Here is a 26099-nt window from a genome sequence, read left to right as displayed (position 1 = left end):
TAGAGCAAGCAGATATTCTAAAATTCAGAGAGGTACCAGGTCCCTCACCCACACATGTATTTTAAGATAACATTGGCACCTGGTGAGTCATCCCGGGCCATAAAATGATTGACATGAATCTTGAAGAAAGACAGTTTTCCAAGTAAATATAGTTTTATTAACATAGATTAGGAGAACAATGTATGAGTAAAACATACAGGTTTGTTGAGCCCTTATCGTTATGAATCTTAATTGAACTGACTTGAAGAAAGACAGAGTCTAGGGTGAATACATAGTTCATTAACATAGCTTAAGACAAACATTTCCATAAGAAAAAATGCATTGGCTAGCTCAAGATTTGAGAAAAGTTAAGTTCAGGTGGAGCCAGGTGTCATCATGGCAACACAGAATTTTAAGTGAAACCTCCTTTTAATTTTGTATAAAGATGGGAAAAAATGTGACATTGTTTGTTTCCTCCTGCCGCTTACGAGAGAGAGAAAATATGTCTGACACTTGCAGCCTATTTCCTCTGTTTGGAGACCCCTGGGCTTCCTGCCTGTTACTCTCTCAATTTGCTCATTTTATCATCACAAGAGCCTTATGATTAGGAAGAGAAAATCTCATTTTATAAACAGAGAAGGGAAAGCTTTCATAGTTGGGGAAAAAGGAACATTAAGTCATTTGCCCAAAGGCATTCAGAAACTCAGTGTAGAGCCCAGTGTACCCTCTAGAATTTTCTAGAAGTTTTTATAAAATTTGAAAATAAGAACAGCTTTCAAAAAATCAACTGTATCTCAATAAATTTAAAAAAAAATTATCTAGATGTGGTAATTCAACATCATGGTAGTGTGAGATGTTTCCTTTTTCTCTCCCCTTCAATTTGCAACAAGTAAAACATATATAACTCTACAAAGGTCCTCTGCACAACACACCAGGATACCAGAGAGATCCACACATCTGTACATCTGAAGGTGGATGGAATGGTACATAGGAGGCAGAATCAAGGGAACAAGGTGAAGGAGTGCCCATAATCCTGGCTCTCCGACCACAGTGGATGAACACACATCTGAGAAAGAACTCAGTGGTAGCTGGGGAGGTGGTGTACACAACTCTAGCTTCCCAGTGGCAGCAGTACCTGCAGCTAAAGGGAACCAGGCAGCAGCAGCAGGGCCTGCAACCCCAGCCCTACCAGCTACAGCGGTGCCTAAGGCTCCAACACCCCTGCACAAGGCAGCAGTGCCTGCAAACCTGACAACCCCAACAACCCCAGATGTAGCAGAGGTGCCTGCCATCATGGTGCATCCAGTGGTGACATGAGCAACAACAGCAACACTTGCAGCAGAAGGCACCAAAGACTCCAAAGGCACAAGCAGTGACAATGAGGGCTCCAGGCACACCCCTGACAGGTAATAGGGTGGAAAATACTGATTCCGTAGTACTGTCAGAGGCTGGTCAGGTTAGGGAAAACAAAGACACGTGTTGTAGTGCCACCTGCTGGAAAAAAAAGAAGGTCCTCTAACTACCAATGTATTGAATTTTTAGAATCAAAGTAAACAAATCTTCCCAGGTGGCCCCTAGAAGTAAAGAATCTGCCTGCCAATTCAGGAGACACAAAAGATGCTGATTCAGTTCCTGGGTCAGGAAGATCCCCTGGAGTAGGAAATGGCAACCAACAGTATTCTTGCCTAGAAAATTCCATGGACAGAGGAGCCCAGTAGGCTACTGTTCATGGAGTTGCAAAGAGTTTGATATGTTTGAGCACACACACACACAACAATCTTACCTAATAAGAAAGATATTCACTCCTTCAAATGTGTGGGCAGAGGTACAAGATACCAAGCACTGTGAAAAACCACAGTAATAAGGTATCACAAAAAGAAAGTGACACTTCTCCAGAAACCAAACTTAAACTCATAGAAGATTGCAATCAGATAGAGAATTCAAAATAGCTGTCAATAAGCACAAGAAAACTCAGAAAGTCATTTCAATGAGCTCAGGAATAAAATAGAATAAAAACAGAAGGGATATTTTACCAAAAGGTTGGATCTCTAAAAGAGATACAAACAGAATTTCTAGAGCCAAAGAACTCAATAAATGATATAAATAATGCAATAGAAAGCGCTGGAAACAGAGCAGACCATAAAGAAGAAAAAATTAGCAAGCATGACTTCAGAAGTCTAGAAATGATCCAGACCAGAAAGGATAACTAAGTTTTATTTTTTCTTTTTATGCAGAATTTCTAAGAGATCTATTGATTCCATTAGGAAAGGCAACATAAGGAGGCTTCTGCAGAAAAACTAAAGCTGAGGGAGTGCATCACCTCTGAGCGACTTCATTTTACTTCACAGCGGCCTTACAGGAAATGTTGAGGGCTTCTTGAAGATGGCAGAGTAAGAGTACATGGCAGTAATATCCTCCATGAACATATCAAAAAAACTAATTGGAAACTGGCAGAAGGACTTCTATACAACCAAGGCTATAAGAAAGATGCACATATAAAAGGGTAGGATGGGAATAAGAGTGATTGAGCTGGGACCTGTGCCACTGGGAGGGAACTTAGAGGAAAAAGGAGATTTCTTGGGTGGACACCTGCCCTAGGGAGTGAGTAGGTCAAGTCACAGACTGGGCATCTCAGCCCTGGGGACCCATGTGGAGGAGGCAATACCCACTAGCTGCTTGGAGAACTATTGGTACAGATAGAAAGGCTGGAGAAGCTTAGATTCCTCTCATGAGGAGCACACAGATGCTGGTTTGTCCCTGGGCAGGGCAGAGAGAGGTTTGCCCTAGGGGTTACCAGGTTTTCTGAGACCACCTCACTGTGCACCCCAGTCCAAGATGACCAGTTCCTGCTCATTCCACACCACAGCATGGAACTAGATATAGGGTAACCACAACCCAGGAAAAGACATGACAATAAGCTGCATCTAAGTGGAGCCCCAGACACCTACATAGACAGAACACTGGACCTCTAGACACACGAGCCCTACTTCCTTTATCACTTCCCACCTTTGGGGCAAAGGTCCTGGTGTAGGAAGAAGGAAAACACACATTCAAATGGAACAGTGCCAGTTCCAAATGGCCAACAGACATATGAAAAGATACACAGCATTAGTAATTATTAGAAAACTATAATACAAAACTACTAGATATAACCTCATACCTATCAGAATGTCTATCATCAAAAAGCCTACAGATAACAAATGGAGAGGATGTAGAGAAAAGGGAACCCTTGTACACTGTTAGTGGGAGCTCAGATTGGTGCAGCCACAGTATTGAGGTTCCTCAAAAACTAAAAATAGTACTATCAGGTGACCCAGCAATTCCATTCCCAGGTAAATATCTGGAAAAAATGAAAACACTAATTCAGAAAAAAGATACATGCACCCTAATGTTAACAGCAACACAATTTACAAAGTCATGGAAGACATGGAAGCAACCCAAGTGCCCACCAATAGATAACTGGATAAAGAAGATGTGAGATATATAATGGAATATTATTCAGTCATTAAAAAGAATAAAATTTTGCTATTTGCAGCAACATAGATAGAGCTAGAGAATATTATGCTTAGTGAAATAAGTCAGACAGAGAAAAACAAATACTATATGTTATCACTTATATGTGGAATCTAAAATAACAAATGAATGTGTATGCAAAATAGGAACAGATTCACAGATATATAAAACAGAGTGGAGGGGAAAGAAAAACTACAGTGTATAAAATACACAAGCTATAAGGATATACTGTATAGCACAGGGAATTATAGCCACTATCTGTAATAACATAAAGGAGTATAATCTGCAAAAATACTGAACCATTTTGCTGTACACATGAAACTAATGTAATATTGTAAATTAACTAAACTTTAATTTAAGAAAGAAATGCTGAAAGGCTCTTCTACCAAAAACAAAAAGGCAGAAGTACACAAAACCTTGAGGAAGGTAACAGAATCAGAAAATTGCAACTGTACATCAGAATAGATTGTTAAACAATTATAGCATAAAGGTTAATGGGGGAAAGAAATAAAAAATAACTATAGTTACTTCAATTTGATAATGAACTCACAACACAAAAAGATAATTTTGAAACAACAAAATAATTTGAAACAATAGAAAAATAAAAGGGGAAGAGAGAAAGGAGAGAAACTGTATAACTAAATGAAGAGAAAGTGAAAGTGAAAATCTCTCAGTCATGTCTGACTCTTTGCAACCCTAGGGACTATACAGTCCATGGAATTCTCCAGGCCAGAATACTGGAGTGGGTAGCCTATCCCTTTCTCCAGCAGATCTTCCTGACCCAGGGATCAAACCAGGGTCTCTACCAACTGAGCTATCAGGGAAACCCCCAAGTGAAGACGATGTTATTGGTAGTAAAAGGACTATTGAGATACAGTACAACCAGAAAACAAAGATAAAATGGCACTACTAAATCCTCATTTATCAATAATTACCCTAAATGTAGATTCATGGGTAAAAACCTTAAAAAAACTTTTAATTAAAAGAATTAAGTTAAAAAAAAAAAAGAGTAGCTGGATGGATTAAAAATAAACCCCAACGCTATACCTCCTCCAGGAAACTTCTCTCAGCTCTAAGGTAAAAAACAGCCTCAAATTGAAGGGATGTTAGATGATACTTCAAGCAAATGGCAGCCAAAAAAAAGTGGGTGTAGTCATACTCATATCAGAGAAAATAGACTTTCAAGCCAAAAGATATAAAGCCAGAAGAGATAAAGGTGGACATCACATAATGACAAAGGGAACAATCCCTCAAGAAGATACAAATAATTGATATCTATCTATGTATCTATATATCTGTATCTATTTGTCTGTCTATCTATCTATATACATACACATGTAACACAGGAGTAGCAAAACATATAAAGACCTACATGGAGAAACTGACAGGAGCATAATAATGGAAGGGTACTTTAATGCCTCACTTACATCAACGGACAGATCATTCAGACAGAGTGTCAATAAGAAAACATTGACTTTAAATGAAACATCAGACCAGATAAACTTAATAGATTTATATGAATATAGCATAACTCATCCAGTGCAACAAAATACACATTTTTCTAAAGTGCACATGGGACATTCTCCAGGATAGATCACATGTTAGGTCACAAAGCAAGTCTCAATACAATCAAGGAAATTAAAACCATATTAAGCATCTTTTCTGACCACAATAAAATGAAACTAGAAATCAACTATAGGAAGTCTGGAAAAATCACATATATGTGAAGACTAAACAACATGCAATTTAAAAACTATTGGCTCAATGAAGAAATCAAAGGAGAAAATTTAAAATACCTAAAGACAAATGAAAAGAAAAAGATGATATGCCAAAATCTATGGGATGCAGCAAAAGCTGTACTAAGAGTGAGTCATCTAGGCCTACCTCAAGAAACAAGAAAAGCCTCAAATAATCTAAACCTCATACCTAAAGGAGCTAGGAAAAAAGAAAGAATAAAACAAGCCCAAAATCTGTATGAGAAAGGGAATGATAATAAAATGATAATAAAAGTTAGAGCAGAGATAAATGAAATAAAGACTTAGAAGACAATGGAAAAGATCAATGTGACTAGTTCATTGATCAAAAGATCAATGCAAAGAGCTGGTTCTTTGAAAGGATAACCATGACAAATCTTTAGCTAGACTCACCAAAAAAATAGAGAGAAGGCTCAGATAAATAAAATGAGAAACAAAAGAGGATAGATTACAATGGATACAATAGAAATACAAAGGATTATAAGTCTACTATGAAGTCTACTACTATACACCAACAAATTAGACAACCTAAAATAAATGAATAAATCCCTGCTGCTGCTGCTGCTGCTGCTAAGTCGCTTCAGTCGTGTCTGACTCTGTGCGACCCCAGAGACGACAGCCCACCAGGCTCCCCCGTCCCTGGGATTCTCCAGGCAAGAACACTGGAATGGGTTGCCATTTCCTTCTCCAATGCATGAAAGTGAAAAGTGAAAGTGAAGTCACTCAGTCGTGCCCGACTCTAGCGACCCCATGGACTGCAGCCCACCAGGCTCCTCCATCCATGGGATTTTCCAGGCAAGAGTACTGGAGTGGGGTGCCATTGCCTTCTAGAATCCTACAATCTTCCAAGACTAAAGCATGAAGATATAGAAAATCTGAATTGACTGATTACTAGTAAGGAGATTGAAACATTAATAGAAAATCTTCCCCCAAATAAAGTCCTCCAGCAGACAGCTTCACAGGTGAATTCTATCACACATTGAGATTTAGTAGCTATCCTTCTCAAACTATGGCTTCCCAGGAGGCACTAGTGGTATAGAACCTGCCTGCAAATGCAGGAGACTTCAGAGACGCAGGTTTGATTCATGGGTTGGGAAGATCTCTGGGAGAAGGGCATGGAAACCCACTCCAGTATTCTTGCCTAGAGAACCCCATGGACAGAGGAGCCTGGCAGGCTACAGTCCATAGGGTTGCAAAGAGTTGGACATGACTGAAGCAACTTAGCACACACACATGCACTTTTCAAACTATTTCAAAAATATTGAAAAGGAGGGACTGCTTCCCTAACTCATTTTACAAGGCCATCATTACCCTGATTACAAAATCAAACAATGAAAACACACAAAAAGAAAATTATAGGCCAATGTCTCTGATGAATATACATGCAAAAATCCTCAACAAAACATTAGCAAACCAAATACAAAAATGCATTAAAAGGATCACACACCAGGATCAAGTGGGATTTATTCCAGGTATGCAAGGATGATTCAACATCTGCAAATAAATCAATGTAATACACCACATTAACAAAGTGAAGAATAAAAATCATATAATTGAGAATTTCCAGGCAATCCAGTAGTTTGGACTCTACTTGCTCACTGCCAAGAGCCTAGGTTCAATCCTTGGTCAGGAAACTAAGATCCCATAAGCCACAGGGCACAGCCAAAAAAAAAAGTAAAAAAAAAAAAAAAAAAAAAAATCATATGATCATGTCAATAGATGCAGATGCAGGAAAAGCATTTGATAAAATTCAAAACTCATTTATGATAAAAACTCTCAAAAAGGGGATAGAACAAATGTACCTCAAAAGGCCATTTATGACAAACCCACAGCTAACATAATTCTGGTGAAAAACTGAAAGCTATCCCTCTAAGATCATGAACAAGACAAGAGTACCCAGTCTTACCACTCTTACTCAACATAGCACTAAAACTCCTAGTGACAATTAGGCAAAAAAGGAAATAAAACACATCTAAATTGGAAAGAAAGAAGTAAAACTGTCATTATTTGTAGATGACATGATTTTGTATATTGAAAACCCTGGAGATTCAAACGAATGAAAGACCATTATCTTACACCATTCATAAAAAATTAACTCAAAATGGATTAAAGACATGAATGTAAAAACTAAAACCATAAAACTCCCAGAAGAAAACATAGACAGTATGCTTGTTGACATTTTTCTTAGCAATATCTTTCTGGATATGTCTCCTCAGGCAAGGGAAGCAAAAGCTAAATTAAACAAATGAGGCTACATCAAAATAAAAAGCTCTGGACTGCAAAGAAAACCATCAACAAAACAAAAAAGAAAACCTACCAAATGGGAGATGTTTGCAAATCATATCTGATAAAAGGTTAATATCCAAAATATATTAACTCATGGAACTTCCCTGGTGGTCTATTGAAGGACTCTGTGTTTCCATTACAGGGGGCAGGGGTTTGATCCCTGGTTGGGGAACTAAGACCCCATGTGCCACACAGCATGGCCAAAACCACACACACATCCCAAAAAAAGTTAAGTCATGAAACTCAACAACAAACAATCCAATTGAAAAATGGGCAGAGGATCTGAATAGACATTTTTCCAAAGAATATATATGATGTTCAACACCTGTATGAAAAGATGTTCATCAGCGTGAATTATCAGGTAATTGCAAATCAAAACCACAATATCACTTCACATCTATTAGAATGACTATTGTCAAAAAAACAAGGAATAACAAATGTTGGAGAGGATGTGAAGAAAAAGGAACACTCATACACTGTTGGTGAGATTGCAAATTGGTGCAGTCACTGTGGAAAACAGTATGAAAATTCTTTAAAAAATTTAGAACTACCATATGATCCAAATATTCCAGTTCTGGTTATTAACCAAAAGAACATAAAAACACTAATTTTAGACATAAAAGACACACATACCTCTATTTTCATTGCAACATATGGAAACAGCGCATGAATCCATCAACAGATGAATGAATATAGGATATAGGGAATGTTTTATACACACACACACACAAACAATGAAATACTCAGTTCAGTTCAGTCACTCAGTCATGTCCAAGTCTGCGACCCAATGAATCGCAGCGCACCAGGCCTCCTTGTCCATCACCAACTCCCGGAGTTCACTCAAACTCACGTCCATCGAGTCAGTGACGCCATCCAGCCATCTCATCCTCTGTTGTCCCCTTTTCCTTCTGTCCCCAATCCCTCCCAGCATCAGAGTCTTTTCCAGTGAGTCAACTCTTCGCACGAGGTGGCCAAAGTACTGGAGTTTCAGCTTTAGAATTGTTCCTTCCAAAGAACACCCAGGTCTGATCTCCTTTAGGATGGACTGATTGGATCTCCTTGCAGTCCAAGGGACTCTCAAGAGTCTTCTCCAACATCACAGTTCAAAAGCATCAATTCTTTGGTGCTCAGCTTTCTTCACAATCCAACTCTCACATCCATACATGATCACTGGAAAAACCATAGCCTTGACTAGATGGACCTTTGTTGGCAAAGTAATGTCTCTGCTTTTGAATATGCTATCTAGGTTGGTCATAACTTTCCTTCCAAGGAGTAAGCGTCTTTTAATTTCATGGCTGCAGTCACCATCTGCAGTGATTTTGGAGCCCGCCAAAATAAAGTGTGACACTGTTTCCACTGTTTCCCCATCTATTTCCCATGAAGTGATGGGACCGGATGCCATGATCTTTGTTTTCTGAATGGAATACTACTCAGCCATAAAAAGGAATGAAATCTTGCCCTTGAAACAACATGGATGGACATTGAGGGTCCATAAGCCAAAGTTGTGAAATAAGGCAGACAAAAAAGACAAATATAATATGGTTTCACTCATATGTAGAACATAAAACAAATAATAAAACAAAATAAACAAAAATAAAATAACAAAAACAAACTCAGAGAACAAAATAGTGGTTACAAAGGGCAAGGGGTTTGGGGTGGGAGAAATGGGTAAAGGAGGTAAGACGAGCATGGAAACTAGTCTTTGGTTATAAGTTAAATTATAATGTTGTCAATTTATAAGTCAAATTATAAGTAAATTTACAATTATTAGTCAAATTATAATTTCTAAGTCAAATTAAAATGTGCACACAAAACATATGTGATAAATCAATGTTACTGGAATTTTAAAAAATCATCTAATTCACTATCTCAAGCCTTGATGTGCATATGAATCACTGGGTTCTTGTTAAAATGCAGATTCTGATCCAAGAAGCCTGGGAGAATGCTGAGATTCTGCATTTCTAACAAGTTCCCAAGTGATGTGGATGCTGCTATTTCAGGGAACACCCTTCAGTTCACTACAGTCCCTCAGTCGTGTACAACTCTTTGCAACCCCATGGACTGCAGCATGCCAGAATTCTCCGTCCATCACCAACACCCAGAGCTTGTTCAACTTATGTCCATCGAGTCGGTGATGCAATCCAACCATCTCATCCTCTGTCATCCCCTTCTCCTCCTGCCTTCAATCTTTTCCAGCATCAGGGTCTTTTGAAATGAGCCAATTCTTTGCATCAGGTGGCCAAAGTATTGGAGTTTCAGCTTCAGCACTAGTCCTTTCAGTGAATATTCAGGACTGACTTCCTTTAAGAATGACTAGTTAGATTTCCTTGCAGTCCAAGGGACTCTCAAGAGTCTTCTCCAACATCACAGTTTAAAAGCATCAATTCTTTGGCCTTCAGCTCTCTTTATATTCCAACTCATACGTCCAAACATGACTACTGGAAAAAACCATAGCTTTGACTAGATAGACCTTTGTCGGCAAAGTAACGGCTCTATTTTTTAATACACTGTTTAGGTTGGTCATAACTTTTCTTCCAAGGAGCAATCTTTTGATTTCATGGCTGCAGTCATCGTCCACAATGATTTTAGAGCCCAATAAAATAAAATCTGTCACTGTTTCCGTTGTTTCCCCATCTATTTGCCATGAAGTGATAGGACCAGATCCACGATCTTAGTTTTTTGAATGTTGAGTTTTAAGCCAGCTTTTTCATGCTCCTCTTTCACTTTCACCAAGAGGCTCTTTAGTTCCTCTTCACTTTCTGCCATAAGAGTGATATCATCTGCATATCCGAAGTTATTAATATTTCTCCTGGAAATCTTCATTCCAGCTTGTGCTTCATCCAGCCCTTCATTTTACGTGATGTACTCTGTATATAAGTTAAATAAGAAGGGTGACAATATATAGCTTTGAAGTACTCCTTACCCAATTTGGAATCAGTCTGTTGTTCCATGTCTGGTTCTGTTACTTCTTGACCTGCATACAGATTTCTCAGGAGGCAGGTCAGGTGATCTGGTATGCGAGACAGCAAAAGAGACACAGATGTAAAGAACAGTCTTTTGGACTTTGTGGGAGAGAGTGAGGGTGGGATGATTTGGGAGAATGGCATTGAAACAATGTATATTATCATATGTGAAATGAATCACCAGTCCAGGTTCAATGCATGATACAGGGTACTTGGGGCTGGTGCACTGGGATGACTCAGAGGGATGGGATGGGGAGGGAGGTGGGAGGGGGGTTCAGGATGGGGAACACATGTACACCCGTGGCGGATTCATGTCAATGTATGGCAAAACCAATACAGTAATGTAAAGTAATTAGCCTCCAATTAACATAAATAAATTTATATTTAAAAAAAAAGAATTTTCCACAGTTTGTGGTGATCCATACAGTCAAAGGTTTTGGCATAGTCAATAACGCAGAAGTAGATGTTTTTCTGGAACTCTCTTGCTTTTTCGATGATCCAACAGGTTTTGGCAATTTGATCTCTGGTTCTTCTGCCTTTTCTAAATCCAGCTTGAACATCTGGAAGTTCATAGTTCACATACTACTGAAGCCTGGCTTGGAGAATTTTGAACATTACTTTGCTAGCGTGTGAGATGAGTGCAATTGTGCAGCAGTTTGAACATTCTTTTACATTGCCTTTCTTTGGGATTGCAATGAAAACTGACCTTTTCCAGTCCTGTGGCCACTGCTGAGTTTTCCAAATTTGCTGGCATATTCAGTGCAGCACTTTTACAGCATCATCTTTCAGGATCTGAAATAGCTCAACTGGAATTCCATCACCTCCACTAGCTTTGTTGTAGTGATGTTTCCTAAGACCCACTTGACTTTACATTCCAGGATGTCTGGCTTTAGGCAAGCAATCACACCATTGTGGTAATGTGGGTCATGAAGATCTTTTTTGTATAGTTCTCCTGTGTATTCCTGCCACCTCTTCTTAATATCTCTAGCTTCTGTTAAGTCCATTCTATTTCTATACTTTTATGCCCATCTTTGCATGAAATGTTCCTTTGGTATCTCTAATTTTCTTGCAGAGATCTCTAGTCTTTCCCATTCTATTGTTTTCTTCTGTTTCTTTGCATTGATCACCGAGGAAGGCTTTCTTATCTCTCCTTCCTATTCTTTGGAACTCTGTATTCAAATGAGTTTTAGTTTCCTTTTCTTTTTGCCTTTAGCTTCTCTTCTTTTCTCAGCTACTTGTAAGGCCTCCTCAGATAACCATTTTGCCTTTTTACATTTCTTTTTCTTGGGAATGGTCTTGATCACTGCCTCCTGTACAATGTCACATACCTCCGTCCATAGTTCTTCAGGCACTCTATCAGATCTAATCCACTGAACTGATTTGTCACTTCCACTGTAGAATTGCTAAGGGATTTGACTTAGGTCATATGTGAATGAACTTAGCAACAACATATGTGAATGGTGCAGTGTTTTTCCCTTCTTCCTGAATTTAAGTCTGAATTTTGCAATAAGGAGTTCATGCTCTGAGCCACAGTCAGCTTCTGGTCTTGTTTTTGTTGACTGTATAGAAATTCTCCATCTTTGGCTGCAAAGAATATAATCAATCTGATGTTGGTATCGACCATCTGGTGAAGTCCGTGTGTAGAGTCGTTTCTTGTGTTGTTGGAAGAAGGTGTTCGCTATGACCAGTGCATTGTCTTGGCAAAACTGTTAGCCTTTGCCCTGCTTCATTCTGTTCTCCTAGGCCAAACTTTTCTGTTACTCCAGGTATCTCTTGACTTCCTACTTTTGCATTCTAGTCCCCATTGATGAAATGGCATCTTTTTTTTTGGTGTTAGTTCTAGAAGTTCTTGTAGGTCTTCACAGAAGCATTCAGCTTCAGCTTCTTTGGCATTAGTGTTTGGGGAACAGACTTGGATTACTGTGATATTGAATGGTTTGCCTGGGAAACAAACAGAGATCATCTGTCGTTTTTGAGATTGCACCCAAGCTCTGCGTTTCAGACTCTTTTGGTGACTCTGAGGGCTACTCCATTTCTTCTAAGAGATTCTTGCCCACAGTAGTAGATATAATGGTCCTATGAATTAAATTCACCCATTCCAGTCCATTTTAGTTCAGTGATTCCTAAAATGTGGACGTTCGCTCTTGCCATCTCCTGTTTGACCACTTCCAATTTACCTCATTAAAAAATTTAACTCATTTAATCCTTAATAATCCTATAAAGAAGGTAGTGTTATTATAATCCCCATTCTACAGATGCAGAATCTGAGACTCTCAGAGGTGAAGTAGTCTTGTTCAAGACCAAGCTTTAAGAGTATCTTAAAGGACACACTCTTGACCACTGCACTGTACTTTACTGTACCTTACAGTATAGTTTATAGCAGATGGGACTAGAAGCACAGAAAAGATGAATGCCTCAATCCTTCTCTTTGGAAAGAAGGTATAAAATTAATGTATGTTTTAAGAGGCCCTTTGGCCACCTGATGCGAAGAGCTGACTCTCTGGAAAAGACCGTGATGCTGGATAAAAATGAGGACAAGAGAAGAAGGGGGAGACAGAGGATGAGAAGTTGGATGGCATCACTGACTCAGCGGACATAACATTTGAGCAATTTCAGGGAGATAGTGATGGACAGAAAACCCTGGTGTGCTGCAGTTTATGGGGTCACAAAGAGTTGGACACGACTTAGCAACAGAACAACAACAAAAGATGCACTGAACCAAGGTGGTTCAATTACAGTTTAAGTCAGGGTGCAGTGTTCAGTCCATGCACTGCCCCTGCTACTTCAGTGATTCAGGCAAATTATTTATAGGGTGGACTAAGAATGCTGCCTGCCATATCAGCAAACAAAGGATGTTATGGCCATCAAGCCATCAGCTACTACAGCTGCCTCCAGTGATGAGCCCTGAGGGAACTCAGGTTGAGAAAGAACAGATTAGCCCTAGATAGTTAAATTAATGCTTTTGAACTGTGGTGTTGGAGAAGACTCTTGAGAGTCCCTTGGACTGCAAGGAGATCCAACCAGTCCATTCTGAAGGAGATCAACCCTGGGATTTCTTTGGAGGGAATGATGCTGAAGCTGAAACTCCAGTACTTTGGCCACCTCGTGCGAAGAGTTGACTCACTGGAAAAGACTCTGATGCTGGGAGGGATTGGGGGCAGTAGGAGAAAGGGACGACCAAGGATGAGATGGCTGGATGGCATCACGGACTCGATGGACATGAGTCTGAGTGAACTCCGGGAGATGGTGATGAACAGGGAGGCCTGGCATGCTGCGATTCATGGGGTCGCAGAGTCGGACACGACTGAGCGACTGAACTGAACTGAGTTAAGGTGCATATCAAAGGAATGAGATCAGTGAGCCTAGACTCTTACATCTTCCGGTACATAGAAAAGCACTAAATTGATTAACTTGCCATGTCTGGCTTTTAATTAACAGTAATCTTTTGATGTTCCAACTATGTGGCTTTTGTTGCAAAACCCCCTGTATATTCTGGCTTCTCCCTTCACCCTTCAGAGCAGTCCCTCAGAGCTATCCGAGAAAGCCCTCAGAAAGTCGTCCCAATAAAACATAATTCTCAACTTTTATGTTGTGTATTTTCTAGTTAACAATAACATTTGTGTTTTAGGTAGAGATTAAATGTTAAAATATGCAAACACTTACACAGCACCTGACACTCAAAGTACTCAATAAATCAGAGGTTAAAGCATCTGCTTCCAATGCGGGAGACCTGGGTTTGATCCCTGGGTCGGGAAGATTCCCCTGGAGAAGGAAATGGCAATCCACTCCAGTATTCTTGCCTGGAGAATCCCATGGACGGAGAAGCCTAGTAGGTTACAGTCCACAGGGTCGCAAAGAGTCGGACACGACTGAGCGACTTCACCTTCACCTTTATTATTTTTCAATTCAAAACCCTCTTCAAGTTAAATGTTATGAATGGTCTCCAGATAGAAAATAATTATCCAGGATTTAACATCCTTTCATGTTAGATCAAAAGGGTCCTAGACTTTGAGATTCCTTTAAAGGCAAAAATATAGTAATGAAAGGAAGACAAGTAGATATCCTGCCTGGAAAATCAACTAACTCACCCTGAGAAACACTGAATATACATGGGTTATCTATACTACCTTAATTAACATGATGAAGGAAATCCTTTCTAAATACTTTATTTTCTTCTCTTTTAGGGACAGTTCTAATTCCAGGAACCACTCAGATGACCCAAAAAGACATCCTCTACCGACTACAATCTTCAAAAGCAAAGTGCATTATTACCAATGAAGTTTTAGCTCCAGCAGTTGATGCTGTTGCATCTAAATGTGAAAATCTGCACTCCAAACTAATTGTGTCTCAGAGCCCCAGAGAGGGTTGGGAGAACTTAAAGGAGATGATGAAGTGAGTAACCATAATTGTTGTAGAACAGCTTTCCAAAAAGAAACACAACATTGATAAGATAGTCAGCCTGGATTAACCAGAAAAATGAAAATTAAAATAATAGACAAAGGGAACAACTGGTGATTATAGTGCAAAGCTCTGAGGCAAGGAACTGGTGGTGTTTTTCATAGGTTGGGATCTCAAGGAAGCACACTGTAAGACAGACATTAGTTGTGTAAGTTTATTAAGAAGTTACCTTAGGACCAATACCTGTGAAGGAAAGGGAACAATGTGGGATTGGGCAGCAGTTGAAATTTATCATCCATGTACTTCAAAAAAGCCATCAGTCAACCTACAGAGATCACTGTAGTTTGGATAGCCCTTCAAAGCTATGTCCAGCTAAAGCAAGAGATCCAATGCTAATCAGTAACTGGATACAAACTGTCTTTAGAAGGAGGCAAGACCTTGAGCAAGGCAACTATCTTCAGCCAAGGTAATATCTAAAGAGGGATCTTAGCACATGAAGGGAAGCATGTCTTAAAATTCTGCAGCAGGATCTAGGAGGTGCATCACAGCATCAACCACAGAGCAATTATCATCTCCCATAGGAACTAATCAGAATCAATCCTTCTGTGGGTGCTGTATTATTCCCTTGCTGACAGTGACATTTCTATCAGGTTATAGTAGGAAGAATACTTAATAGATGCAATTAATAAAACTATTACACAGATATTCAAGCCCCGCTATGGGGTGCTTCTAGGGGTCACTTGGAACTCTTTGTCAAGTATTGGTTATCTTAGCTTTAGGGTGGTAGCAAATTCCCTCTCTGGAATGAGCTTCCTACCTTTACTCAATGATTTTGGAGCAAGTTTGCAACTAGGGACTTGTTCTTTGTCATTGTTTAGTTGCTAAGTTGTGTCCGACTCTTTGTGATATCATGGACTGTAGCCCACTGGGACTTGTTCTGACTCTTCTAAAATAGCTAACATTTATTGTGTGCATACATGCTACATTGTTCAGTTGTGTCCCACTCTTTGAGACCCCATGGACTGTAGCCCACCATGCTCCTCTGTTCATGGAATTTTCTAAGGAAGAATACTGAAATTGCCATTTCCTATTCCAGGGGATCTTCCCAACCCAGGGATTGAACCCATGTCTCTTGTGTCTCCTGTATTGGAAGGCGGATTCTCTATTGAGTTCTTACCAAAGGCCAAATTCTGTTCTAATAAAAATAGTGTTATAATTGTATAATATCTAACACTTATATGGCACTGATTATGTGCCAAAAACTGCACTTCAGATATATTGGGTTGCCCAAAAAGTTCACTAGATTTTTTCAATAAGATATTATGGAAAACCTCGAACAAACTTTTTAGCCAACTCAATATTAACTCATTTAAATATCACAACAAACTATGGGGTAGGAACTGTTAAATATACAGATGCTCATGTTCAGTCACTTCAGTCGTATCCAACTCTCTGCGACACTATGGATGGGATTTTCTGGGCAAGAATACTGGAGTGGGGTTGCCATTCCCTCCTCCGGAGGTTTTTCCTGACCCAAGGATCAAACCCACATCTTCTGCATTGCAGGTGGATTCTCTGGTTAGACAGATAAATAAGGTCAAATGTTAGGATCTGGCAGAACTGGGTTTCACACTCAGGGAGTCTAGCTTCTAAGCCCACACTACTATCTGCTAGGTTTACTGCTTCTGAGAGATTGGTACAATAAACCTACCTTAGGTTTCATGAGCAATAATATCTGTGATAGAAGTGATAAGTACACAGTTATAGGTACTAGCTTAATAACAAAAAAAATTATAGAATCATAGCCTAAACATTTGGTTTAGCTATGTTAGGATTTAAAAATAGAAAGTTTTCATAGCTGAATATTTCTGATTCATTCATTTTCAGCTCAATATTTCCTAATAAAATTCTGTATGATTCTTAGACACTCAAATGTACAGAGTTTACTTCCTCTCAGCTGCCCTGATGTATGACATATATAAAAGCCCAATTATCCTTTGGAACAAAAATGTTTTCTTTCTTTTTCTGAAACCCTTCCTTCCCTAAGTGGATACTTAGATCCTCTTCAGTCTTTTTGCTTACTATATTCAGAACTATGTAGACTCTCTTGTGGGAAACAGAAAAACCATCCTTTTGAGGGGTCAGCAAATGGTTTTTTACAAAAGGGATGGATAGTAAATATATAGGATTTGCAGGCCATGTAGTCTCTATCATACCTACTAACTGTCATAGTGTAGAAAGCAGTCATAGGCAATATGTAAAAGAATGGACACAGTTGTGTTGCAATAAAACTTTATCTGGAAAACAAAAGACAGGCCATGTTTGGCCCATAGGCCTGTAGTTTAATGATCCCTGCCTTATACCATTACCCATGACTTCTATTTACATACTCATTTTTTAAAAATTACATTTTACCTCACATATACATGATTAGAAGATCATAGAATACTCATTCTGTAGAAGGTATGATAAAATTCTTTTTTTGGTAATGCTTTCACTCTTCATTACACAGTAAAAAGCTATGAAGTCAACCTGTTATAAATGGGCTATTGATGGCAAAGTTTAGCTTGTTTCCAGAAAGCACCTTAAAAGATGGAGTGAGATGGCTTTTACCTTGGAATTCAACCTAAGTCCCTGCAGCTTAATCAATGAGATGAAGAGGTCTGAGTAAATCCTTTTGTGTGGTAACAGTCTATGATACTGTGTTTAATGTATACAATCACTGTAATTCTTCCTTCATAGACATGCCAGTGACAACCACACCTGTGTGAAGACAAAACACAATGAGATGATGGCCATTTTCTTTACCAGTGGAACAAGCGGTTATCCTAAAATGACTGGACACACCCACAGCAGTTTTGGTTTAGGATTATCTATAAATGGAAGGTATTTTCACAGAACTGTAGTTTGAAGTGTCAATGCTACAAAAATGACGATTCCTTTATTTGTATTTTAAATGTTTCTATATATATATAGTTGTCTATATATATGTATCTCAAGTGTGTGTGTGTATATATATATATTTATATTTATATATTAAATGTATATATGTTGTTGTTGTTCAGTTGCTAAGTCGTGTCCAACTTTTTGCGACCCCACGAACTGCAGGACGCCATGCTTCCCTGTCCTTCACTATCTCCCAGAGTTTGCTCAGACTCATGTCCATTGAGTTGGTGATGCTATGTAGCCATCTCATCCTCTTCTGCCCTCTTCTCCTTTTGCCTTCAATCTTTCCCAGCATCAGGGTGTTCTCCAGTGAGCCTGCTCTTCGTATCAGGTGGGCAGAGTATTGGAGCTTCAGGTTTAGCATAAGTCCTCCAATGAATATTCAGGGTTGATTTCCTTTAGAATTGACTGGTTTGATCTCCCTGCTGTCCAAGAGTCTCTCAAGAGTCTTCTCCACAGTTTGAAACCATCAATTCTATGGTGCTCTGCATTCCTTATGGTCCAGCTCTCACATCCGTACATGACTACTGGAAAAACAATAGCCTTGATACAGACTTTTGTCAGCAAAGTGATGTCTTCTCTTTTACTGTGCTGTCTAGCTTTGAAATGGCTTTCCTTCCAAGGAGCAAGTGTGTTTTAATTTCATGGCTGCAGTCACTGTCCACAGTGATTTTGGAGCCCAAGAAAAGAAAATCTGTCACTGCTTCCACTTTTCTCCCTTCTAAGTGATGGGACCGGATGCCATGATCCTAATTTTTTAAATGTTGAGTTTTAAGCCAGCTTTTTCACTCTCCTCTTTCATCCTCATCAAGAGGTTCTTTAGTTCCTCTTCACTTTCTGCCATTAGTGTGGTTTCATTTACATACCTGAGGTTGATGATATTTCTCCAGACATTCTTGATTCCAGTTTGTGATTCATCCAGTCTGGCATTTCCGATGATGTACTCTGCATATAAGGCAAATAAGCAGGGTGACAATATACAGCCTTGTTGTGCTCCTTTCCCAATTTTGAACCAGTCAGTTGTTCCAAATAAAGTTCTAAATGTTGCTTCTTGACCTACATACAGGTTTCTCAAGAGACAGGTAATGTGGTCTGGTGTCCCATCTCTTCAAGAATTCCAGTTTGTTGTATGTATCAAGTTGATTCTTTGTACAGTTAGTGGCTCAGACAGCAAAGAATCCACCTGCAATGTGGGAGACCTGGGTTCAATCCCTGGGTCAGGAAGATCCCCTGGAGAATGAAGTGACAACCTACTCAAGTATTCTTGTCAGGAGAATCCCAAGGACAGAAGAGCGTGGCAGACTACAGTCCATGGAGTCGCAAAGATTCAGACATGACTAAGCACAGCACAGAAAATACAGTCAGCAAAAACAAGACTGGGAGCTGACTGTGGCTCAGATCATGAACTCCTTATTGCCAAATTTAGACTTAAATTGAAGGAAGTATGGAAAACCACTAGACCATTTACATATGACTTAAATCAAATCCCTTACGATTATACAGTGGAATTGGCAAATAGATTCAAGGGATTAGATCTGAAAGACAGAGTGCCTGAAGAACTACGGACAGAGGTTCATGACATTGTACAGGAGGCAGTGATCAAGACCATCCCCCAAAAAGAGAAATGCAAAAAGACAAAATGGTTGTCTGAGGAGGCCTTAAAAATAGCTGAGAAAAGAAGAGAAGCTAAAGGCAAAAAGAAAAGGTAAGATATACCCATCTGGACGCAGAGTTCCAAGGAATAGCAAGGAGAGATAAGAAAGCCTTCCTCAGTGATCAATGCAAAGAAATAGAGGAAAAGAACAGAATTGGAAAGACTAGACATCTCTTCTAGAAAATTAGAGATACCAAAGGAACATTTCATGCAAAGATGGGCACAAAAGTACAGAAATAGTATGGACCTAACAGAAGCAGAAGATATTAAGAAGAGGTGGTAAGAATACACAGAAGAACTATACAAAAAAGATCTTCATGACTCAGATAACCACAATGGAGTGATCACTCATCTAGAGCCAGACATCCTGGAATGCAAAGTCAAGTGGGCCTTAGAAAGCATCACTACGAACAAAGCTAGTGGAGGTGATGGAATTCCAGTGGAGCTGTTTCAAATCCTGAAAGATGATGCTGTGAAAGTGCTGCACTCAACAGGCCAACAAATTTGGAAAACTCAGCAGTAGCTACAGGGCTGGAAAATGTCAGTTTTCATTCAATCCCAAAGAAAGGCAGTGTCAAAGAATGTTCAAACTACTGCACAACTGCACTCATCTCACACACTAGCAGAGTAATGCTCAAAATTCTCCAAGCCTAGCTTCAACAATATGTGGATCAAGAACTTCCAGTTGTTCAAGCTGGATTTAGAAAAGGCAGAGGAACAAGAGATCAAATTGCCACCATCCGTTGGAACATCAAAAAAGCAAGAGAGCTCCAGAAAAACATATACTTCTGCTTTATTGACTATGTCAAAGCTTTTGACCGCATGGATCACCACAAACTGTGGAAAATTCTTAAAGAGATCAGAATACTAGACCACCCTACCTGCCTCCTGAGAAATCTGTATGCAGGTCAAGAAGCAACAGTTAGAACTGGACATGGAACAACAGACTGGTTCCCAATTTGGAAAGGAGTACATCAAGGCTGTATATTGTCACTCTGCTTATTTAACTTAAATGAAGAGTACATCATGTGAAATGCTGGGCTGGATGAAACACAAGCTGAGATCAAGATTGTTGGGAGAAATATCAATAAAATCAGATACACAGATGACACCACCTTATGGCAGAAAGTGAAGAACCAAACAGACTCTTAATGAAAGTGAAAGAGGAGAGTGAAAAAGTTGGCTTAAAGCTCAACATTCAAAAAACTAAGATCATGACATCTGGTCCCATCACTTCACGGCAAATTGATGGGGAAACAATGGAAACAGTGACAGACTTTATTTTCTTGGGCTCCAAAATCACTGCAGATGGTGACTGTAGCTGTGAAATCAAAAGATGCTTGCTCCTTGGGAAATAAGCTATGACCAACACAGACAGCATATTGAAAAGCAGAGACATTACTTTGCCAACAAAGGTCCATCTTGTCAAGGTTATGGTTTTTCTGGTAGTCATGTATGGATGTGAGAGTTGGACTATAAAGAAAGCTGAGTGCCAAAGAATTAATGCTTTTGAAATGTGGAGTTGGAGAAGACTCTTTGAGAGTCCTTTGGACTGCAAAGAGATAAAACCAGTCAATTCTGAAGGAAAACAGTCCTGAATATTATTGGAAGGACTGATGTTGAAGCTGAAACTCCAATACTTTGGCCACCTGATTTGAAGAATTGAATCACTGGAAAAGACCCCAATGCTGGGAAAGATTGGGGGCAGGAGGAGAAGGGGATGACAGAGGAATCAAAGCTCGGATGAAATCACTGACTTGATGCACATGAATTTGAGCAAGCTCCAGGAGTTGGTGATGGACAGAGAAGCCTGGCATGCTACAGGCTATGGGGTTGGAAAGTGTTGGACATGACTGGGTGACTAAACTGAACTGATTCTTTGTTTACCTAGGTTCTGGCTGGATTTGACCCCTTTGGATGTCATGTGGAATACCTCTGACACAGGCTGGGCAAAATCTGCATGGAGTAGTGTTTTTTCTCCATGGATCCAGGGAGCATGTGTATTTGCACATTATTTGCCACGGTTTGAGCCAACTTCCATCTTGCAAGTAAGGCGGAGCACAAGAGGTCAATATTTAGAAGTGAATTAGCACTATTACTGACAGGACTAGTGAATAAAGTAACTTGTAGAAATCAGAGTAGATAATGTTATTTAAGGTATTCCACAAAGGAAAATCAATAAGCCTGAAAAGATATACAGAGGAAAGCTGTGAGAGTGTTTGTGTGTGTGTGAAAGTCGCTCATTCGATTCTGACTCTTTGCGAGTCCATGCACTGTATTATACAGTCTATGGAATTCTGCAGGCCAGAATATTGGAGTGAGTAGCCTTTCCCTTCTCCAGGGGACCTTCCCAACCCAGGGATCGAACCCAGGTCTCCCGCATTGCAGGCGGATTCTTTACTAGCTGAGCCACAAGGCAAGCCCATCAGAGTGTTTACATTAGAATAAATAATGTTCCAAGTTTTATTATGTCTAGCATAGGTATTTAAGCACTTATTAAAAATTGTGTAAGACCACTTCTTCTAAATTGCAGACACTTTCCAAGTTTCCCATCACAGTCTTCTGTTCAGCACCAACTGCATATAGAATGCTTGTACAGAATGATAAAGCCAGGTAAGCAAAGTTGGTAAATGGGCACTTATGGGCAGAGAGGAAAGGAAGAGGAAGATACAAAATAAAAGATCTCTCTGCCTAAAAACATATCTCCAGATCAGTAGGTATGGTATTTAGTAATCTTTTCTCTTCCTCGTCCTTCTTGCTTATATTCTGTACATGATAACTTCTATATCCAGTTCCCTCAAGCAGAGACAGGAAAAACAGTTCCAGCCACATGTATAGCTCTGAGCCCAGTGTTTATCCTTTGTCTGTTACATGAGCTGAGAAAATACACGTCACCCTTATTCAAAACCCTATCCCAGCAAACAGGAAAGAAAATGAATGTCTTTTACTTTATTACTGATTCCATTTGAAAGTATTACTTGGTCACTACTTTTAAATTGATTTTATTTAATTTTTAAGTAGGAAACAATTCACATGACATAAAATTCAATAGGTATGTAAGAATATATAGTGAAAAGTCTTCCTCCACACCTTGTCTTCAGCCTTGGTTCTCCCTCTCCCTGAGATTTATGCAGGCACAAGCCAATATGCATATGTTCTCTCCCAACTCTTTTAAAATGAGACATGATATGCACACAGTTCTGCCCCTTCTTTTCTTCGCCTACAATACATCCTGAAACGGTGCTGTCCAATTTGGTAACCATTAGCTGCATATAGTTATTTACATTTTAATTAAATTAAAATTCAGTTCCAAACTATAATTAATAATACTGTATTACATATTCAAAGTTGCTAAGACAGTAGTCTTGTAACTATGTAGGGTAACAGATGTTAACTAGACTTGTGCAATCATTTCACCATATGTACAAATATTAAATCAAGACATTATAAACCAAAAAGTAAATAACATTATAAGTCAATTATATTTCAGTGAAAAAAAATTCAGTGCCTTGGTTACACTAGTCATGTTTCAAGTGCTCAATAGTCACACAGGACTAGAGGATATAACAGTGGACAGCTCAGTAGAGAAATTTCTGTCATAACAAAAAATTCTATTGGATAGTACAACCCAGGAGCATCTTCATTCCTTCTATTTTGTTTTAAACAACTGTATAGTGTTCTATTGTATAAATGCTCCACAGTCAATTTAACCAATTGGAAGCTTTTTATCACTGATTTAACATAATATTTTGTGGTACCTTCCCTAGGGATGGCATGGTCTTTCTCTGCAAAAAGTCACGCCACCCCCAATCCTCCCCCAACCCTCCGCCCTCCACCAATAAAATGGAGAAAAAGAAAAAACAAAACTTGGTGTTTGGGAGTCATTTCATGATAAAATGGTTTATTTTGTACCAGAAAGGAAACTTAGGGGAAAAACTAAAACATATTGTACTGAAATTTCACTAGAAATAATCCTAATTTTCATTTTTATCCATTTTCCTCCTAAATTTAACTCCTTATCTGTCTTCTGAGAAGCTATACGTTCAAAAGCTTGAAGCACTGTGTAAGTGCTGGGGAACCAATCAACCCTGAAGTGACTGAACAATGGAGAAACAGGACAGGTCTGGATATCTACGAAGGATATGGACAGACTGAAACGGTATACAGACTTCACTGAAAAGACACGGCTGAACTCAATTCAGCCAGATAAATAAAAACCAAAGTGCTACCATGTGTAAAATAGCTAGTGGGAAGCTGCTGCTATATAACACAGGGTGCTCAGCCTACTGCTCTGTGATGACCTAGAGGGGTGGAATGGGGGTGTGTGTTGAGGGAGGTTCAAGAGGGAGGGGAGATATATATATATATATAAACTATGACTGATCTGCATTGTTGTATGGGAGAAACCAACACAACACTGTAAGGAAATTATCCTTCAATTAAAAAAAAACAAATTGTTTATTGTAGCTTTGTGATTGAGGGATAGGGAGGGAATGGAGTGATTAGAAGAAACAGTTTCTTAAAAAAAAAATGAGGGAAGATGGTTACAAAAGAGCTCTGTAAGAGATGCAATTGTTTAGATAGTCGTTCACTGAGGAAAGCCACTATGTAATTGACTAGGACCAGGGCATTAACAAATTTTAATTCAAAAATACTAGGTCTATAAAAAGATTTCTCTTTGTATAATAAGGAAATATCTTAGGGCTTTGCTGAAAAAATAGAAAATGCTGAGCTCCTTGTTACTTGAAATATTAAGTTTGCTGGAAAACTCCTTCACAAGAACACTCTAAAAAGGTTTATCTAAAGCGCTCATAGAAATAAGAAGAAATTCTAGAGGAAATGAAACAACAAAAATTGTTACGTAGGAAAGAGAGGGATAAGATAGGGCAGATAAGGGAAAGACTGAAATAAATTTTTCATTATCTTTATATACTGCTTCAATTTATGAACCATGAGAAAGTAGTACCTGGTCAAAAATTAAAATACAAAAAATAAAATAAAAATGAAAATCAATGAATTTATTAAACAGAAATAGTATAACAAGTATCATGTGAATATGAGTATAAATGTTTTCATAAATATGAATGTTTTAGTAGTTACAAATTTACTTAATATTTTAACAGTATTAGTGTCTGTCTATAATTCTTGAGAGCAGAAAATATGTTTTAATGTGAGCCTGGTTCATAGTAAGCTCTGAATAAATATTTATTGAATGAATGAATAGTGGATAAATAGATATAAGTTATTTGTAATGTTACTTTACTCTTTTTCATTCTTAACTAGGTACTAATCTGTGGAAATTTTAAGGGAATGAAAATTAAGCCTGGCTCAATGGGAAAACCTTCTCCTGCTTTTGATGTTAAGGTTTGTATATCCCTTTCCAGGAAAATATTTAACAACCCAATCTGTTTACCCCTACCCCACTTCTACTTCCTTACACTATTAGTTTTCGTGATGATTATGCTACTTCCAGATATCTTAACCTCCATATAAAGATGGAAAAGGTTTAGAAACATTAGCTTGTCTTTTTTTCTCCAAAGCAGTTATTCGTGCCAAATAATTTTATGCATTTTATAAATATTTATTCCCAGAAGGAACCTATGAGAGACATGGCAATATCAGAACCATTTTACAGATGAGGTTGAGAGAGGTTAAAGGACTCACCCAAGGTTACATAGTTAGTAGCTGTTAGTTCTAGAATTCAATCCTAAGCAATCTGGTAGGAACATCCATACTCTTGACTGCAACATCATGTTGCCCCTTCTGGTTAGGGAGCTCCAGATCTTCTAAAAGGGGTGACTAGGACAAAAGAGGCTACAATTTAACAGAAGTTACAGGTTCTCCCTTTTCCTGCAGCATGCCTGGCCAGTTCCTGGAAGTCAAGAAACTGTTTTCATCACTTGATCCGGAGGGGGCATCCTATTACCTCATTAGTGTACTTTGCTCAGAGTTACAACTGTTCTCAGATCAATCCAGCCAAAGTTAAGTGTAGACAAAGGAACTTATATTAACACATAAAACAATACGGAACTTATATTAATACATAAAACAATACCAACAAAAACACAAAATGGATGAGTTTAAAGAGATATCAGTATCAAACTTAACTGAGGGTTAGTTGTAGATTAGACCAGTTTCCCAAGCTTATCTGATCATAAAGAATCACATAGGTACATATGAAAAACACAAATTCTCAGGCTTCTTCTTCTCTAGAGAGTCTGATTCAATAAATTTAGGTAGGATCCTAAAATCCTAAGGTGTTTTAAACAAGCACCTCAGGTAATTCTAACTCTGCTATGAAAACTTTTCTAAAGGTAGGATTGCCTGATGGCTTTTATTCCGGCTCTGCTATTCATTACTGAGTATCTCTGGGTAAGCTGTTTCCTGATATATAAAACAGGGACCAAGGTGAACAACTTGTTCCAGTTTAACTGGAACTTACTTAGCTTTCAGATCAATTCAATTGCTGTCGTGTCTGACTTTTTGTGACCCTAGGCTCAGAGGTTAAACTGTCTGCCTGCAATGTGGGAGACCCAGGTTTGATCCCTGGGTTGGGAAGATCCCTGGAGAAGGAATTGGCAACCCACTCCAGTATTCTTGCCTGGA

The 26099-nt window shown here is 38.9% G+C and overlaps 1 protein-coding gene across 1 annotated transcript in view; it reads left to right on the top strand.

Annotated features, from left to right (window-relative positions):
• ACSM3 (acyl-CoA synthetase medium chain family member 3) overlaps nt 1-26099 on the top strand; it is a 52503-nt gene that overhangs the window by 13257 nt on the left and 13147 nt on the right. Inside the window, exons 3-8 of the mRNA XM_052660623.1 lie at nt 14680-14887; nt 17636-17779; nt 21385-21541; nt 22027-22106; nt 23529-23652; nt 24777-24857. Of these exons, the coding sequence (XP_052516583.1) occupies nt 14680-14887; nt 17636-17779; nt 21385-21541; nt 22027-22106; nt 23529-23652; nt 24777-24857 (794 nt within the window). The remainder of the gene's footprint in view (nt 1-14679; nt 14888-17635; nt 17780-21384; nt 21542-22026; nt 22107-23528; nt 23653-24776; nt 24858-26099) is intronic.

The sequence above is a fragment of the Budorcas taxicolor genome, chromosome 2 (genome assembly GCF_023091745.1).
Source record: "Budorcas taxicolor isolate Tak-1 chromosome 2, Takin1.1, whole genome shotgun sequence".
Taxonomy (NCBI): domain Eukaryota; kingdom Metazoa; phylum Chordata; class Mammalia; order Artiodactyla; family Bovidae; genus Budorcas; species Budorcas taxicolor.
The sequence above is the reverse complement of the archived record's forward strand: the minus strand, read 5'-3'. Positions and strand labels throughout refer to the sequence as shown.